Source organism: Pan troglodytes, chromosome 23, assembly GCF_028858775.2.
Source record: "Pan troglodytes isolate AG18354 chromosome 23, NHGRI_mPanTro3-v2.0_pri, whole genome shotgun sequence".
Taxonomy (NCBI): Eukaryota; Metazoa; Chordata; class Mammalia; order Primates; family Hominidae; genus Pan; species Pan troglodytes.
Window position 1 is genome coordinate 33,889,213 of NC_086016.1, and position 19,184 is coordinate 33,908,396.

Genomic DNA, 19,184 nt, shown 5'->3' on the forward strand with positions numbered 1-19,184 from the left:
GGCAGAGGTTGTGGTGAGCCGAGATTGTGCCATTGCACTCCACCCTGGGCAACAAGAACGAAACCCCGTCTCAAAAAAACAAAACAAAACAACAACAACAACAACAAAATATATATATAGTAGCAAAATCTTGTCTCCTATTGACTAACATTTTGCTTTTAAAAAATAATGACCTTAAACCCTAGCCTGTTGGATCACATTGTAACTTTTTTTTTTTTTTTGAGACGAGTCTCACTCTGTCACCTAGGCTGGAGTGCAGTGGCGTGATCTTGGCTCTGCAACTTCTGCCTCCCAGGCTCAAGCAGTTCTCCTGCCTCAGCCTCTCAAGTAGCTGGGATCACAGGCACCCACCACCATGCCTGGCTAATTTTGTGTTTTTAGTAGAGATGGGGTTTCACCATGTTTTTCAGGCTGGTCTCGAACTCCCGACCTCAGGTAATCTGCCTGCCTCGGCCTCCCAAAGTGATGGGATTACAGGCGTGAACCACCACCTCCGGCCACACCAAGCTTGTTTTAGAGGTCCTGTGAATGTGGGGTTCTGACGATTATAAGCAGAGCTGGCTGGGTGCGGTGGCTCATGCCTGTAATCCCAGCACTTTGGGAGGCTTAAGTGGGCAGATTGCTTGAGTCTGGGAGTTCAAGACCAGCCTAGACAACATGGTGAAACCCCGTCTTTACTAAAAATACAAAAAAATTAGCTGGGTGTGGCTGCTTGTGCCTGTAGTTTCACCTACTTGGGAGTCTGAGGTGGGAGAATCGCTCAAGCCTAAGAATTTGAGGCCACCCTGGGCAACATAGCAAGATAGTAGATACGGAGTTTCACCACGTTGGCCAGGATGGTCTCGATCTCTTGACCTCGTGATCCACCCACCTCGGCCTTCCAAGGTGCTAGGATTACAGGCATGAGCCACCGTGCCTGACCTCCTTATTATAATATTAAAGAAATACAAGTCTCTTCTGAGGTCAGGCTTGTGACACTTGTTCATTCACAGATGTAACTGGGCAAAGGAGTATGAAAAAGCATCCCACTTGGTATAAGCCATGGGCCTGGTCCAGCCTTCTTCATTTTGGCATGGGGTAGACCCGGAGGGATTGATTGATTGTCCAGCATTTCCTAGGTAGCCTGAACTATGACTCATGGTACACAGCATTTTCCTGGCTTTTATCTGATTTTGTCTTCCTTCCTTTTTTTTTTTTGAGACAGAGTTTTACTCTTGTTGCCCAGGCTGGAGTGCAATGGTGCGATCTGAGCTCATTGCAACCTCTGCCTCCCAGGTTCAAGCAATTTTCCTGCCTCAGCCTCCCGAGTAGCTGGGATTACAGGCGCCCGCCACCACGCCTGGCTAATTTTTGTGTTTTTAGTAGAGACAGGGTTTCACCATGTTGGCCAGGCTGGTGTCAAACTCCTGACTTCATGATCCACCCACCTCGGCCTCCCAAAGTGTTGGGATTACAGGTGTGAGCCACTGCACCTGGCCTTTGTCTTCCTTTTTTATGAGGACTGATTGCTTAGGTGAGGTAGGTTGGGAGAAAGAGTGAAATTGGTAGAAGATAAGGGCTTGAGGTGGTTGGTTGAGGGATGATTGATTACACGGTGCTCAGCTAACAGCTACCACTTTCTCTCCAGGATAGCATTTTGTGTTAATACCTGCCGTAGTTCTAGTTCTTGCTAGTAAACTAATTGAGCACGCCCTATCCTCACACTGTCCTGAACAGTTTCCCCACATTATCTGGTTTAATTTGAAAACAGCTCTGTAGAAGGCTGGGCGCAGTGGCTCACACCTGTAAACCCAGCAGTTTGGGAGGCCAAGGCGGGCGGATCACAAGGTCAGGAGTTCGAGACCAGCCTGGCCAACATGGTGAAACCTCGCCTCTACTAAAAATATAAAAAATTAGCTGGGCATGGTGGCACGTGCCTGTAATCCCAGCTACTCGGGAGGCTGAGGCAGGAGAATCGCTTGAACCAGGGAGTCAGAGGTTGCAGTGAGCCGAGATCGCGCCACTGCACTCCAGACTGGGCAACAGAGCGAGACTACATCTCAAAAAAAAAAAAAAAAAAAAAGCAAAAGCAGCTCTGTAAGGCGTAGGCTTCATTGTCTCTTTTGTTTTGTTTGTTTTTTTGTTTTGTTTTTTGCAACAGTCTCACTCTGTTGCCCAGACGAGTGCAGTGGTGCGATCACAGCTCACTACAGCCTTGACCTGTGAGGCCCAAGCGATCCTCCTACCTCAGCCTCCTAGGTAGATGGGACTACAGCATGTGCCACCATACCTGCCTAATTTTTTGTATTTTTTATAGCGACAGGGTCTCACTATGCTACCTAGGCTGGTCTCAAGCTCCTGGGCTCAAGCAATCTGCCAACCTTGGCCTTCCAAAGTGTTGCGATTATAGGTGTGAGTCACCGTGCCCAGCCCATTGTCTCATTTTTAAAGATAATGCCACTGAACCTCATGAATTTACTATGGCCATTCACGTAGTAAGTGACACTCAGCTGGGATTCTTGCCTAGACCAGTTTCTCTTCAGGCTGGTCAGGTCTGAAAGCCATGCTTTACTTTTTCTACTGTACTATTCACTTTTTTTTTTTTTTTCCTGAGGCTGAGTTGTGCTCTTGTTGCCCAGGCTGGAGTGCAATGACACGATCTTGGCTCACTGCAATCTCTGCCTCCGGGGTTCAAGCGATTCTGCCTCAGCTTCCTAAGAAGCTGAGATTATAGGTGCCCACCACCATGCCCATTTAATTTTTTGTATTTTTAGTAGAGAGGGGGTTTCACCATATTGGCCAGGCTGGTCTTGAACTCCTGACCTCAGGTGATCCACCTGCCTTGGCCTCCCAAAGTGCTGGGATTACAGGCATGAGCCACTGCACCCATTCTCGTACTATCTACTTCTTGCCCTCAAAAATGCATGGAGGAAAACACATCAATCCCAAAAATGTAATACCAAGTTGCTATTAATTAATTACTATTATTTTTTTTTTGAGACAGGGTCTCGCTCTGTTGCCCAGGCTGGAGTGCAGTGGTGCGATCTCGGCTCACTGAAACCTCCGCCTCCTGGGTTCAAACGATTCTCCTGCTTAAGCCTCCCTAAGTAGCTGGGTCTATAGGTGCCACCATGCCCAGCTAATTTTTGTATTTTTAGTAGGGATGGGGTTTCGCTATGTTGGCCAGGGTGGTCTCGAACTCCTGACCTCAGGTGATTCACCCGCCTCAGCCTCTCAACGTGTTGGGATTACAGGCATGAACCACTGCACCTGGCCCTAAGTTTTTTTTTTTTTTTTGAGACAGTCTCGCTCTGTCGCCCAGGCTGGAGTGCAGTGGCGCGATCTCAGCTCACTGCAACTTCCACCTCCTGGGTTCAAGTGATTCTCCTGCCTCAGCGTCCTGAGTAACTGAGATTACAGGCGCATGCCACCACGCCCAGCTAAATTTTTTTTTTTTTTTAGTAGAGACATCATTTCACCATGTTGGTCAGGCTGATCTCGAACTCCTGACCTCGTGATCTGCCCTCCGTGGCCTCCCAAAGTGCTGGGATTACAGGCGTGAGCCACCACGCCCGGCCAAGAAGCCCTTCTTTAGACCTATATGTGGACTCCCAGATTAAGAGCCCCTGTTCATATTCAGTATAGTATGAGAGTTCTTTATATTGGATAATCTGTTCACGGAGTTCTCTGGAAATCTGTAACCAGTTAGGTCATTTGAGTATAAATAGCAGAGCCACCTGAAGTTGCCCCTATTTCTTTTTGGTTTGTTTTATTTTTATTTTTTGAGACGGAATCTCACTCTCTTGCCTAGGATGGAGTGCAGTGGCATGATGTTGGCTCACTACAACCTCTGCCTCGTGACTTCAAGCGGTTCTCCTGCCTTAGCCTCCTGAGTAGCTGGGATTACAGGCATATGTCACCATGCCCGGCTAAATTTTGGATTTTTAGTATAGATGGGGTTTCACCATGTTGTCCAGGCTGGTCTCGAAGTCCTGACCTCAGGTAATTCGCCCGCCTTGGCTTCCCAAAGTGCTGGGATTACAGGCGTGAGCTATTGCACCAGGCATGTATTGGTTTCATGTAAGACTTGTAATAACTTGTGTGTGTATTCTTTCAGAGCACAGGCTGGTGAACTGTGGGTTAAGAATGAGAAGGTCATGTGTGGTTACATCAGTGAAGATACCAGGGTAAGATTTATAAAATGCTTTTTTGGTTTTATCTCTCCATACCATTATGGCTAAGTCCTAAAATCAAAAATAAAACAAGGGCGGGGCAGGACACCAAGGTGGGCAGATTGCTTTATCCCAGGAGTTCAAGACAAGCCTGGGCAACATGGAGAGACCCACCTGTACAAAAATTAGCCAGGCATGGTGATGGGTGCCTCTGGTCCCAGCTATTCAGGAAGCTGAGGTGGAAGAATTACCGGGATCCTAGGAGTTCGAAGCTGCAGTGGGTCATGATTGCATCACTGCACTCTAGCCTGGGCAACAGAGCAAGACCCCATCTCAAAAACAAACAAAAAACACAAACAAACAAAAATCTGCTAAGCTCTTGACTGCTACTCTTTGCCCACATGTAATATCAAGTTCTCCTGAAACTGTTTTACAGTTGGATTTCTCCAGTTTGGAGTTGATCTTCATTTTCTTCTGAAGGGGTCTGTTTAATGTCAAACAGAGAGCTAGAGTATCTGGCCTGCATTATGCCATGCCTACTCATACATAGCAAAAGTTAAGCCCCATGGAAGATCATGTCATAAACATGAAGAGAGACCTTTGCCAATGAACGTTACCCATGCTGGTAAAACTGTATGTCTACCTTTTCTCCCTCCCATCTCCATGCCTTCTCTGAGAGCAGTGGTTTTCAACCAGGGGTGATTTTGCTCCCTTCAGGGGTCTTTTGACAATGTCTAAAGACATATTTGGTTGTCACAACTGAGGGGTTGTGCCATTGGCATCTAGTGAGAATCCTGCTAAACATGCTACACGTCCAGAGCAGGCCTCCAGAGCAAAGAGTTGTCTGGCCCAAAATGTTAATATGTTGTGGGGGTTGTCTTGTGCATTGTGGGATGGTTAGCAGCATCCCTGGCCTCTACTCACTAGATGCCAGTATCACCTACCACCCTTCACCCTACAAATCTACAAGTTATGACAGCCAGAAATTTCTCCAGACATGCCAAATGTCCTCTGAAAGGTAAAATCACCCTTGGTTGAGACCCAGTGTATCCTTAGAGGGAACCACTCCATGAACTTCATTTTTGTAATTTCCTATTGTTTACATTGGATGTATTTACATTGTTTGTAAATACATGTATGTTTGTGTGTGTGTATACACATGACCCAATTAATTGCCAGAGTGCTCACCATAATCGTGCCTTTGCTTTCCTGCAAAGGTGTCTGAAAAGTGAGACTTAGCTAGTTTATAAATGCTGGGGTGAAGAGTATTCCAGGCAAAGGAAACAATTTTCAGAAGTCAGTGTGGTGGAAGTATTGCAGACAGGTAGGGAGAATGATGTTGGTGAGGAGATAGGCAGGTTCCAGCCAGTTCATGCAGGGCCTTCAAGGTGGTTAGAACCAGTTTAGAGTGTTTCTAAGGAGAATTAGAATCCATTGATGGGTTTTAAGTGGGAGAGTGATACTTGAATTATGCTTTTAAGAGATCACTACTCATTCAGTTGTGTTTTGTTGAATAAAACCCTCCAAATCACCGGCTCTAATGGCCAAAGGTCAACTTTTCTCTGTCATGTAAAAGAAATCATGGGTATGTAATTCATGGTTGGTACAATAGTGTCACTATTATTGGTGTCCTTGTGTCTTATTGTTCTGCTATCCTCAGGGTAGGAATTCCATGATCCACCAAGAGCTGATATAATCACCTCCATATTCCAGGCAGAGGAGAGAGGAAGGGAAGAGAGACAAGAGAGGTGTACCTTCCCACCAAGTCATCTTCCTTTATAGACACAACACTTCCATTTAAATCATGATGGCCAGATTTTAGTCACTTGTAGCTGCTGAGGAGGCTGGGAAGTTTTGTCTTTCAGTTGGGTCTCTTGCCTTCCAGAATAGAATCAGAAGAAGGGAAGAATGGATAGGCATTTAGCATTAAGTGCTGCAGCCCTTCTGGCTCTGGTATAGAGTGTTATTTCCAGGGTCAAGAGTAAAAGCAGATAAGTGAGTTAGGAGGCCCGCTATAGTCTAGCAAGAAAATGGTGGTGTGGACTAAGGTGAGAGCTATAACAATGGAAGGATGTGGGCAGGTATGAGACACATTTCTGGATAGGGTCCACAGAACTTGCTCATAGATTGGATGTGAGGAGTGAAGGAAAGAGAAGGACTGAAGAGCTAGGTAGATGGTGGTGCCATTTATGAGATGGGGAAGACAGGGAAGAAGCAGGTTGGGGAGATTAGGAAGCTCTGTTTGGGAAAAGTCTTTTGGATGCCTGAGTGGAGGAATCACTGGAGGCAGTTGAGTCTGGAGTTCTCTTAATCACTTCTCCCATGTGTTGTTCCCCACTGCCCCCCAGTGTCCTCGCCACGCAAACCACTCATTGTTCCCCAACATGCCACCTTCTCTCTTTTCACCATGTCTTTGCACATGCTGCCCTCTGTATCCTAGGGTGCCTAGACCCTGCCTTTCCCCTTCCCAAGCCACTCATCCAGGTCTCAGCTCTAGTCTCAGGATTCCCTGCTTCTGGAGAGCCTTCCTGGTCCACCAGGCTGGAAGTACCTCCATGGCACCCTGGATCTGTGCACTCATTAGCAGTTCCCACACTGCAGTAGGTGCGCTTGCTTGTGTGCCATGTCACTGGACTGTGTGCGCCCTCAGAGCAAGGACTGCATCTTTAATCTTTATATGCCAAAGTTCTCTGGCATGTCTACTGGCACCTAGTAGTCTCTCAAATGTTGGTGGAGTGAAATATTAGATAGGCTCCCCTGCCTCAAGAATTCATCATCTGGGCCAGGCGCGGTGGCTCACGCCTGTAATCCCAGCACTTGGGAGGCCGAGGCAGGTGGTTCACCTGATGTCGGGAGTTTGAGACCAACCTGACCAACATGGAGAAACCCCGTCTCTACTAAACATACAAAATTAACTGAGCTTGGTGGTGCATGCCTGTAATCCCAGCTACTTGGGAGGCTGAGGCAAGAGAATCTCTTGAACCTGGGAGGCAGAGGTTGCGGTGAACCAAGATCGCGCCATTGCACTCCAGCCTGGGCAACAAGAGCGAAACTCCGTCTCAAAAAAAAAAAAACAAAAAAAAAAAAACAAAGAATTTATTATCTGATTAGAGAAACAAGACTTTCAGGTTTTCCATTAAATTAATTATTTTTGAGATGGGGGTCTTGTGTTATTCAGGGGTCCTTCCTGGGCTCCAGCAGTCCTGTTTCAGTATCTGGGATTACAGGCACATGCCACCACACCAATCAGAAAAACATGAGTTTATTTATTTATTTATTTATTTATTATTATTTTTTATTGAGATGGAGCCTCACTGTGTTGCCCAGGCTGGAGTGCAGTGGTGTGATCTCGGCTCACTACAACCTCCGCCCCCGGGGTTCAAGCGATTCTCTTGCCTCAGCCTCCTGAGTAGCTGGGACTACAGGCATTTGCCACCACACCTGGCTTTTTATATTTTTAGTAGAGACGGGGTTTCACCATGTTGCCCAGGCTGGTCTCGAACTCCTGACTTCAAGTGATCTGCCCACATCAGCCTCCCAAAATGTTGGGATTACAGGCATGAGCCACCACACCTGGCCAAAAAAATATTAAATAAGTTGGAGCTGAACATGGTGGCTCATGCCTGTAATCCTAGGACTTTGGGAGGCCGAGGTGGGGGGATTGCTTGAGCCCAGGAGATTGAGACCAGCCAGGGCAACAGAGGGAGACCCCATCTCTAAAAAGAAAAATTTAGCCAGGGGTAGTGGCCCACACCTATAATGTCAGCTACTTGGGAGGCTAAGGCAGGATGATCACTTGAGCCCAGGAGTTTGATGTTGCAGTGAGCTATGATGGTGCCACTGCACTCCTACCTGGGAGACAGAGTGAGACCTTGTCTCTATGAACAGACAGACAAAAACAACTTTAATTATTAAGAACCTTGCATATTTATTATAACGTTTAGACAATATAGCCTATATTTCTGTTCATTTCTCTGAAAAAATTTTTTTTTTTTTTTGAGGTGGAGTCTCACTCTGTTGCCCAGGCTGGAGTGCAGTGGTATGATCTTGGCTCACTGCAACCTCAGCCTCCCGGATTCAAGCGATTGTCCTGCCTCAGCCTCCCCAGTAGCTGGGATTATAGGCGCTCACCACCATGCCTGGCTAATTTTTGTATTTTAGTAGAGTTGGGGTTTCGCCATGTTGGCCAGGCTGGTCTCCAGTTCCTGACCTCAGGTGATCCACCTGCCTCAGCCTCCCAAAGTGCTGGGATTACGGGCGTCAGCCATCGTGCCCGGCCAGGAGCTTCAGTCTTTAAGGAGCAGGTCTCTGATGAACTAAAGGAGTGTTAGAGATTTACATTTTATGTTCCCTCTAAACTTCTTTAGAGCCTTGTGGAGCAAAGGCTCTGTGGTATAGCACACAGGGCTAGAAAACCACTTTTGCTTTTCCTTGAGGCAGTCTGAGTGTAGTGGAAGTACAATGTGAATTATAATTTATTAGACTGGCAACTCATCACCTGGCACATCTTAGCCCAAGTTCTGTCTCCATAATGAGATTTCCATAACTTTCCTAGGTAGATTCACTGCCCTTCTCCTGCATTTCATGTGTAAATCTTCATAGAACCTTTGTATATGTTGCAATGTTCTGCATGTTTTTATCTTGTACTGTAAGCTCCTGGAGGGCAGGGACCAGATCTTATTTTCACTGTCTCTGTAACAGGGCTCAGAGTAAGAGCTCAGTAACTATTTAAATGAAACAAAGAATGCTTGGATGAAGTTTGCTTTTAGAAGTCCCAAGTCATGGCCCTGAGCTGTGGCTCATGCTTATTCCCAACACTTCAGGAGGCAAAGGTGGTGAGAGGTGAAGCCAGCTGGACTTCCTGGGTCCAGTGGGGACTTGGAGAACTTTTATGTCTAGCTAGAGGATTGTAAATGCACCAATCAGCGCTCTGTGTCTAGCTAAAGGATTGTAAATGCACCAATCAGCACTCTGTAAAATGGACCAATCAGCAGGACATGAGTGGGGACAAATAAGGGAATAAAAGCTGGCCACCCCAGCCAGCAGCGGCAGCCCAGGTCCCCTTCCACATGGAAGCCTTGTTCTTTTGCTCTTCACAATATATCTTGCTGCTGCTCACTGTTGGTGAGCAAAGGTGGTCCGTGCCACCTTTAACAGCTGTTAACACTCACCACGAGGGTCCGCAGCTTCATTCTTGAAGTCAGTGAGACCAAGAACCCACCTGAAGGAACCACCTCTGGACACAGTGTGAGGATTGCTTGAGCCCAGGAGTTTGAAACCACTCTGGGCAACGTAGGGAGACGCCCTCTCTACAAAAAAATACAAAAATTTTGTGGCCTGGTGGTGCACTCCCATAGTCCCAGCTACTCGAGAGGCTGAAGTGGGAGAATCGTTTCATCCTGGAGCCTGGGAGTTTGAGGCTGCAGTGAGCTGTGATTGTGTCACTGCACTCCAGCCTGGGCGGCAAGAGTGAGATCCTGTCTCAAAACAAAGGAAAAAAAGAAGTCCAACATTGCAAGATTCTTTTATCATTGCTTTAAAAAAAATTGTGGTTAAAAAGCCTATCAAAATTTACCATCTTAACCATTTTTAAGTGTATAGTTCAGTAGTGTTAAGAACATTTACACTGTTGTGAAGCAGATCTTCGGAACTTTTTCATCTTATAGAACTGAAACTCTATATGGCATTGCTTTTTAATACAATTGTGTTTTTATTTCAGGTGGTGTTTCGTTCTACGTCGGCTATGGTTTACATATTTATTCAGATGAGCTGTGAAATGTGGGATTTTGATATTTATGGTACTGTGTCTAAGTGCTGATTGTAACTGCTAAGGGGAGAATTTTCTGGAACTGCAAATGCTAATTCATGAATGCCCAGGGTCCCCCACATCATCTTCTAACAAACTTTAAATATCATTGTGAGAATAATCATATTTGGAGGTTAGAGTGTTTTCTCGTTCTGAAGATACACTACTTTTTTCAATAATCAAATTTTTTTCAAACTGCATTGTATGTTGAAGTCATAGCCTCTTAGTAGTGAGGCAGATATTAAATTTGGCTTCAAAAAATAAATAAATAAACTTGGCTTCTTAGTTTGAGAATGAAACCACTTTGTACATCTGGCTTTTATGATCTTGTTTTAAGATGTACAAAACAGGCCGGGCACAGCGGTTCATGCCTGTAATCCTAGCACTTTGGGAGGCTGAGGTGGGCGGATCACCTGAGGTCAGGAGTTGGAGACCAGCCTGACCAACATCGGGAAACCCCATACCTACTAAAAATACAAAAATTAGCTGGGCGTGGTGGTGGGCGCCTGTAATCCCAGCTACTCGGGATGCTGAGGCAGGAGAATTGCTTGAACCTGGGCGGCAGAGGTTGCAGTGAGCCAGTATCATGCCACTGCATTCCAGCCTGGGAGACAAAGTGAGACTCCCATCTCAAAAAAAAAAAAAAAGATGTACAAAATACACCTTCTTTTTGGTCCCCTTTCTTATAGAAGAAGTTGCAAGCAGTTTACTTAGGGAATTGCTTAGAGAAGAATTTACTTAGAGAAGAAATTAGAGAAGAAATTGCAAGCAAGAGATAAAGATTGTTCTCATGTTCTCACCCTCTTTTCATTGTTTCTTTTCAGGGGATTTGTATTTTGAGAAAGCTGTGAATGGTTTCCTTGCTGATCTATTTACCAAGTGGAAGGTACATTTCTTCTTACACACTAAGTCTCATTATGTAAACATTACTCAATACAGATTTTTAAAATGCACTGTTTTTATTAAATTGCCCTAAATTGAGCTATTTTAGGTAAAACCCAGACTCCAGATTTAAATTACCCTAATAATCTCAATTTATGAGAATTTATGAAAAACACAAAGCTAACATCACACTCAATGGTAAAAGACTGAAAACTTTCCCCCAAGATCAGTAACAAGGTAAGTATGCTTGCTTTTGCCACTGATACTCAACATTATACTAACTAGAAGTTCTAGACAGACCACCTAGGCAAGCAAAAGAAATAAAAGGCATCCAAATCGAAAAAGAAGTACAACTATTTCTATTCACAGATAATATGATCCTATATGTAGAAAATCCTCAAAATCCACAAAGTAAGTATTAGAGCTAATGCATTCAGCAAAGTTTCAGGATACCCAATCAACACACAAAATCAATTGTATTTCTATATACCAGCAATAAACAATCTGAAAGAATAAAATACTTAGAATACTTTACCCTAGGAGCTGTAAGACTGGTCCACTAAAATCTATAAAACACTGTGAAAGGAGTTAATGAAGACCTAAGTAAATAGTAAGATAACCTGTGTTCACAGGTTGAAAGACTTAATATTGTGAATTTGGCAATACTACCCAAAGCAGTTTACAGGTTAATGCAGTTCCTATCAAAATACCAGTGCCTTTTTTTTTTTCCATCCTAAAATTTATGTGGAATTGCAAGGGATCCTGAATAGCTAAAACAATCTTGTAAAAGGGGAGCGAAGTTGGAGGACTCTCACTTCCTAATTTCAAAACTTACTAAAACCCTCAGTCATCAGAATAGTGTGATATTGGCATAAGGATAGATATATAGATCAATGGAATTGAATTGAAACCAACCCGTACATCTATGGTCAGTTGATTTTAGACAAGGGCATCAAGTTCATTTAATGAGAGAAAGAATATTCTCTTCAACAAATTATTCTGGAACACCTGAATGTCCATATGGAAAAGAACGAATTTGGACCCTCACCTCAAATCATATATGAAATGTAACCAAAATGAATCAAAGACTTAAATGTAAGAGCTAAAGTCATCTGGGTGCGGTGGCTCATACCTGTAATCTCAGCACTTTGGGAGGCCGAGGTGGGCGGATCAGGAGTTTGAGACCAGTCTGGCCAACGTCATGAAACCCTGTCTCTACTAAAAATACAAAAATTAGCCAGGCGTGCTGGTTGGTGCCTGTAATCCCACTACTCAGGAGGCTGAGACAGGAGAATCGCTTGAACCTGGGAGGCGGAGGTTGCAGTGAGCCAAGATTATGCCACTGTACTCCAGCCTGGGCAACAGAGTGAGACTCCATCTCATAAATAAATAAATAAAGAGCTAAAATTATAAAACAGCCAGGTGTGGTGGCTCATGGGAGGCGGAGGTGGGCAGATTGCATGAGCCCCGGAATTCCAGACCAGCCCCGGCAATATGGCAAAACTTTGTCTCCACAAAAAATACAAAAAGTTAGCTGGGTGTGGTGGCTAAAAAAAAAAAGGAAAAAGAATTTTCCTTATTTTTAAAAGTTTTATTTTTATTTATTTATTTATTCTTTTTGAGACGGAGTCTCACTCTGTTGCCCAGGCTGGAGTGCAGTGGTGCGATCTCAGCTCACTGCAACCTCCGCCTCCCAGGTTCAAACAACCTAAAAAAAAAGAATTGAATTTTTTTTTAAGAGACAGGGTTTTGCTCTGTCCTGTCACCCAGGTTGGAGTGCAGTGGTACAATCATACTGTAACCTGAAATTCCTGTGCTCAAGGGATCCTCTTGCCTCAGCTTCTTGAGTGGTTGGGACTACAGGCATTTGCTAACACAGCCAGCTAAAATTTTTGTTTTTATTTTTGTAGATACAGGGTCTCGTTTTGTTGCCCGGGCTACTCTTTAACTTTTGTTTGCAAGTGATTCTCCCACCTGCCTCAATTCTCCACCTGTTCAGTTCTCCTGCCTCACCCTCCTGAGTAACTGGGATTACAGGTGCCCGCTACCATGCCCAGCTAATTTTTTGTATTTTTACTAGAGACAGGGTTTTACCATGTTGGCCAGGCTGGTCTTGAACTCCTAACCTCAGGTGATCCGCCTGCCTCGGCCTCCCAAAGTGTTGGGATTATAGATGTGAGCCACCGTGCCTAGCCTAAAAAGTTTTATAATTTTTTTTTTTTGAGACAGGGTCTCACTGTCACCCAGGCTGGAGTGCAGTGGAGCGATCATGGCTCACTACAGCTTTGACCTCCTGAGCTCAAGTGATTCTCCTGCCTTAGCCTTAGTAGCTGAGACTATAGGCATTTGCTACCACACCTAGGTAATTTTTTGTGTTTTTTTGTAGAGACGGGGTTTTGCCATGTTACCCAGGCTGGTCTCAAACCCCTGAGCTCAAGCGGTCACCCACCTTGGCCTCCCAAATTGCTAGGATTACAGATAGAACTACGATGCCTGGCTGGGAAATTCATATAACCTTGAATTTGGCAGTGGTTTCTTAGATATAACACCAAAAACACGGCATCCAAATTAAAAGCAGTTGAATCAGACTTCAAAATTAAAAACTTTTGTGCATCAACGGACATTGTCAAGAAAGCAAAGAGGCCAGACCTGCTGGCTCACACCTTTAATCCCAGCACTGTGGGAGGCTGAGGTGGGAGAATCGTGTGAAGCCAAAAGTTTGAGTAACCCAGACAACAAAACGAGACCCTGTCTCTACAAAAATAAAAATAGAAAAAAATTAGCTGGCTGCATTGGCAAATGCCTCTAGTCTCAGCTACTCAAGAGGCTGAGGTGAGAGGATTCCTTGATCACAGGAATTTGAGGTTACAGTATGATTGTACCACTGCACTCCAACCTGGGTGATAGGACAGAGCGAGACCCTGTCTCTTTAAAAAAAAAAAAAAAGAAGAAGAAAAAAGAAAACCCACAGAATGGGAGACAATATTATTTGCAAATTATTTTCTGATAAAAGTCTGTTATCCAGAAAATATGTAGAACTTCTGTAACTCAAGAAAGAAAAGAAAAAACCCTAATTGACAAATGGGCAAAGGCTGCCCCATTCACCATGATGTGATTATTTCACATTACATGCCTGTATCAAAACATCTCATGTACCCCACAGATATTAAACACCTACTATGTACCCATAAAAATTAAAAAATAATTAAAATAATTAAATTAAAAAAACAAATGGGCAAAGGACTTGAATAGACATTTCTCTAAAGAATATATATGAATGTCCAACAAGTACATGAAAAGATGCTCAAGATCATTAGTCATTAGGAAAATGCAACGTAATACCACAATGAAATGCCACTTCACACCCACTAGGATGACTGTATTTTTTTTTTTTTTTTTTTTGAGCCAGAGTCTCGCCATGTTGCCCAGGCTAGAGTGCAGTGGCACAATCATAGCTCACTGCAGCCTTGATCGCCTGGGCTCAAGCCATCCTCCCTCCTCAGCCTCCTATAGTAGCTAGGACTACAGGCATGTGCCACTATGCCCGGGCAATTTTTCTTTTTTTTTTTTTGGTGGAAATGAGGTCTCACTATGTTATCCAGGCTGATCTCAAACTCCTGAGCTTAAGTGATCTTCCCACCTTGGCCTCCCAATGTGCTGAGATTACAGACGTGAGCTACAGTGCCTAGCCCATATTTTTTTTTGAGACAGAGTTTTGCTCTTGTTGCCCAGGCTGGAGTACAATGGTGCGATCTCGGCCCACTGCAACCTCTGCCTCCCGGGTTCAAGCAATTCTCCTGCTTCAGCCTCCCGAGTAGCTGAGATTACAGGCGCCCACCACCACGCCCAGCTAATTTTTTTGTGTTTTTAGTAGAGACGGGGTTTCACCATGTTGGCCAGGGTGGTCTCGAACTTCTGACCTCAGGTGATCCGCCCGCCTTGGCCTCCCAAAGTGCTGGGATTACAGACGTGAGCGTCTGCGACTGGGCCCATATTCTTTATTTTATTTATTTATGTATTTTTTGAGACAGAGTCTCGCTCTGTCGCCCAGACTGGAGTGCAGTGCTGCGATCTCGAACATGGCTCACTGCAACCTCCACCTCCCAGGTTCAAGCGATTCTCGTCCCTCAGCCTGCCGAGTAGCTGGGATTATAGGTGTGCGCCACCTTACCCTGCTAATTTTTGTATTTTTAGTAGTGATGCTGTTTCACCATGTTGGCCAGGCTGGTCTCGAACTCCTGGCCTTAAGTGATCTCCCCACCTTGGCCTCCCAAAGTGCCGGATTATGGGCCTAGCCTGTATTCTTGACAGCATTATTCATATTAGCTAAAAAGTAGGATAACACAAATAACAAATGTCTGTCAGCTAAAGCATAGATAAATAAAATGTATATCCTTACAATGTAGTAGTATTCTGCCATAAAGAAGAATGAAGTACTAACACATGCTACAGCATAGATGAATCTTGAACACATGTTAAGTGAGAGAAGCCAGACATAGTGGATCAAATACAAATCATAAGATCTTATTTATATGAAATGTCCAGAATAGGTAAATATATAATATAGAGATTAGTGGTTGCCAGGGACTGAGGGTGGGGAGTGACTGTTTCATCAGTTTGGGATTTCCTGTTGGGGTGATGAAAATGTTTTGGATCCAAATAATGGTGATAGTTATACAACATTGTGAATGTATTAAATGTCACGATGGCAATATTTATATGTATTTTGCCACAATTAAAAAATTATTTCAATTATCTCACCTTGATTTCACATGAAAACATTTTGATGAAAAAGTATTTGAAGTCACATTATGTAGTGTAAAAGAGTAGAGTTTGGATTAAGGCAGACTGGGTTTTAAATGATCTCATCAGCTTGCTTTTTTTTTTTTTTCTTTTTTGATTAAGAGACAGGGTCTTGCTATGCTGCTTAGGCTGGTCTTGAACTCCTGGGCTCCAGGGATCTTCTCACTTCATCCTCCTCAGTAGTTGGGACTACAGGCGCAGGCCACCATGCCTGGCTGATTAGCTTTTTGGTCTCCAAGGATTAGTCTCTGAGGCTCTATTTCTTCAGCTGCAAAATGGAGATAATAATAGACCCTCTCACCACATCATTTATGAGTTGAGACACTCCATGCCCATATCAGCCCGTTGTGAGCCCGTTGTGTTTTCCTGTATATCACTTGCACTAAAATTAGATAAGGGTGCTGAGTTTGGAGCTCTTGGACTCCCGTGAATTAATTGGCAGTCAGTGAAGGTCTGCTGTTTCCTAGCACTCTGCTCTGGGTACTGTGGCTTGTATTTAGGAATTTCTGTCCACTTGAGATACATCCATGAAATGTACATTATATTATGTGCCTTATATAGTGAGTGTTGAATTCTGTAGTCACTAAGCATACTTAGGATAAAGATGGGGTTGGTCAGTATAGGCTGTTGTCTTCAGAGACCCAGGAGGAACTGAAACTGCGCTTGCTAGCTAACTGTTGCAAGCCACTTTTCATGTTCATCTGTAAACACCCTACTTCCAGGATATTGATTTCCAGACTCCATGGAAATGTTTATTCTCATTAGTCCCCGTCCCTGTCCAAAGGTAGTTCTTTGCCTTGCCTTATACTGCTGAGTCCAGAGCAAACCCCACCCTCATCCTATGAGACTAGTAGGGTGTGGGAGTGCCTTTGATTCTTAAATCCACCACCATGGGTGCTGTTCTTGTTCCCTAGACCACAATTCTGCAGAAATTAAAAAACACTGTAGACCTGGCATTGTGGCTCACGCCTGTAATCCCAGCATTTTGCCAAGGCAAGTGGATCACTTGAGCCCAGCTTGGGGATTATGATGAAACCCTCTCTTTTTTTTGTTCTTTTTTTTTTTTTTTTTTTTTTGAGATGGAGTCTCGCTCTGTCGCCCAGGCTGGAGTGCAATGGCACAGTTTTGGCTCACTGCAGTCTCCACCCCCTGGGTTCAAGTGATTATCCTACCTCAGCCTCCCGAGTAGCTGCAATTTTAGGTGTGCGCCACATTGCCTGGGTAATTTTCCTACTTTTAGTAGAGATGGAGTTTTGCCATGTTGGCCAGGCTGGTCTCGAACTCCTGACCTCAGGTGATCCACCCGCCTCAGCCTCCCAAAGCACTGGGATTGCAGGTGTGAGCCACCACGCCCAGCCGAAACCCTGTCTTTATAAAAAATGCAAAAATTATCTGGGCCTGGTGACGCGTGTCTGTAGTCCCAGCTACTCGGGAACTGGGAGACAGTCACCATTACTTAATGCTGATTTGCAGTTTTCCAATCACTTTCCACATTCCTGGCACTTTAGATAACTTTCCTAAGGTCACATAGTGGCAAGTTTCAGGTTCAGGACTCCATCTAGGGCTTCTGACTCCCAGCAGTGCTCTGTCCCCTGCACTGCAGCCTCTAATTACCTGAAGCTATTCAATACTGTGCACTGCTGCTGAGCCACCTGGATTAAGAATATTATGTGCAGCTGGGCCTCACACCTGTAATCCCAGCACTTTGGGAGGCCGAGGCAAGCAGATCACTTGAGGCCATGAGTTCGAGACCAGCCTGGCCAACATGGTGAAACCCTGTCTCTACTAAAAATACAAAAATTACCCAGGTGGCCCACCTGTAATCCTGGCTACTCTGGAGGCTGAGGCAGGAGAATTGCTTGAACCTGGGAGGTGGAGGCTGCAATGAGCCGAGATTGTGCCACTGCACTCCAGCCTGGGCAACTGAATGAGACTGCCTCAAAAAAAAAAAAAAAGGGCCGGGCACAGTGGCTCACACCTGTAATCCCAGCACTTTGGGAGGCCAAGGCAGGCGGATCACGAGGTCAGGAGATCGAGACCATCTTGGCCAACATGGTGAAACCGCATCTCTACTAAAAATACAAAAATTAGCTGGGCATGGTGGCGTGCGTCTGTGTCCCAGCTACTTGGGAGGCTGAGGCAGGAGAATTGCTTGAACCCAGGAGGTGGAGGTTGCAGTGAGCCAAGATCGCGCCACTGCACTCCAGCCTGGTGGCAGAGTAAGACTCCGTCTCAAAAAAAAAAAAAAAAAAAAAAGAATATTATGTGCATGCAGTCTGCTTCATAGTGAAGTAAATGAAACAAACTTCAACCCTGTTGTTCTCTACTCATGCTTAGGAGAAGAACTGTAGTCATGAAGTGACAGTGGTCCTGTTTTCTAGAACTTTCTATGATGCAAAATCTGTTGGTGAGTAACTATTTCTCTCCTACAGTTATGTTTTTGTTAAGCTTCCCCCAACCCCACCCCAGCCATTTCCTTTCATTTTTTTCCTCGTTGCACTTTTCCACCCTTCCCATCTTTTCTGTTATGGGGACAGTGTAAAAGGGAAAGTAGCACAGTCTGTTAGTGGATGCAAGAGGTCTGTGGGCTGTGATTCATCTTAAAACCAACTTAATAGATAGACAGTTGGCTGGGTGCAGTGGCTCACGCCTGTAATCCCACGACTTTGGGAGGCTGAGGTGGGCGGATCACCTGAGGTCAGGAGTTGAAAACCAGCTTGGCCAACATGGTGAAACCCCATCTCTACTAAAAATACAAAAATTAGCCAGGTGTGGTGGCATGCGCCTGTAGTCCCAGCTACCCAGGGGGCTGAGAAAGGAGAATCGCTTGAATTCAGGAGGTAGAGGTTGCAGTGAGCTGAGATCTTACCACTGCACTCCAGTCTGGGTGACAGAGTGAGACCTTGTCTCAAAAAAAAAAAAAAAAAAAAGACAGTTATCTTTATTTTTTTGTGATGCAAATCTTTAACCCAGAAGAGGAAGCTGACAAAACTGAATTTCTCTTCTCAACCTGAACTACATACTCCGTTTTCTCTATTTCAGATGAATTTCCTGAAATAAACCGAGCCTCAATTCGACAGGATCACAAGGGGAGATTCTATGAAGACTTTTACAAGTATGTTTGGGTGCTTTGCTATACTTTTTATTTATTTATTAGTTGTTTCTTTCCTAACTTAAAAATAAGTCAGCCTGGGCAACATGGCGAAACCCTGTCTCTACCAAAAATACAAAAAATTCACCTCTTGTGGTCCCAGCTACTTGGGAGGCTGAGGTGGGAGGATCACTTGAGCCTGGGAGGTGGAGGTTGCAGTGAGCTGAGATCACACCACTGCACACCAACCTGGGAGAGAGTGAGACCCTGTCTCCAAAAAAAAAAAAAAAAAATAGATAAATAAATAAATAAACCTTTTAATTTTGTAATTGTAATGATTTTAGATTTACAGAGACGTTTCAAAGATAACACAGTTCCTGCATGGTCTTTGCTCTGTTTCCTCTAATATTAACATTTTATAACCAAGTTACATTTGTCAAAACTAGGTTAA

At 44.5% G+C, this 19,184-nt stretch overlaps 1 protein-coding gene across 43 annotated transcripts in view; it reads left to right on the top strand.

The window, feature by feature from the left end:
* Positions 1-19,184, top strand: part of DEPDC5 (DEP domain containing 5, GATOR1 subcomplex subunit) — a 155,279-nt gene that overhangs the window by 20,077 nt on the left and 116,018 nt on the right. For 42 of the 43 annotated variants that reach the window (XR_010156137.1, XR_010156138.1, XR_010156136.1 and 39 more), the window contains exons 8-12: positions 4,097-4,166; positions 9,871-9,949; positions 10,782-10,843; positions 17,980-18,049; positions 18,685-18,757. Coding sequence is in view for 30 of the 43 variants with exons in the window: in XM_063808195.1 (XP_063664265.1) it covers positions 4,097-4,166; positions 9,871-9,949; positions 10,782-10,843; positions 17,980-18,049; positions 18,685-18,757 (354 nt within the window). In the remaining 13 variants the exon portion in view is untranslated. The remainder of the gene's footprint in view (positions 1-4,096; positions 4,167-9,870; positions 9,950-10,781; positions 10,844-17,979; positions 18,050-18,684; positions 18,758-19,184) is intronic. The other variant, XM_063808214.1, reaches the window with a different exon arrangement.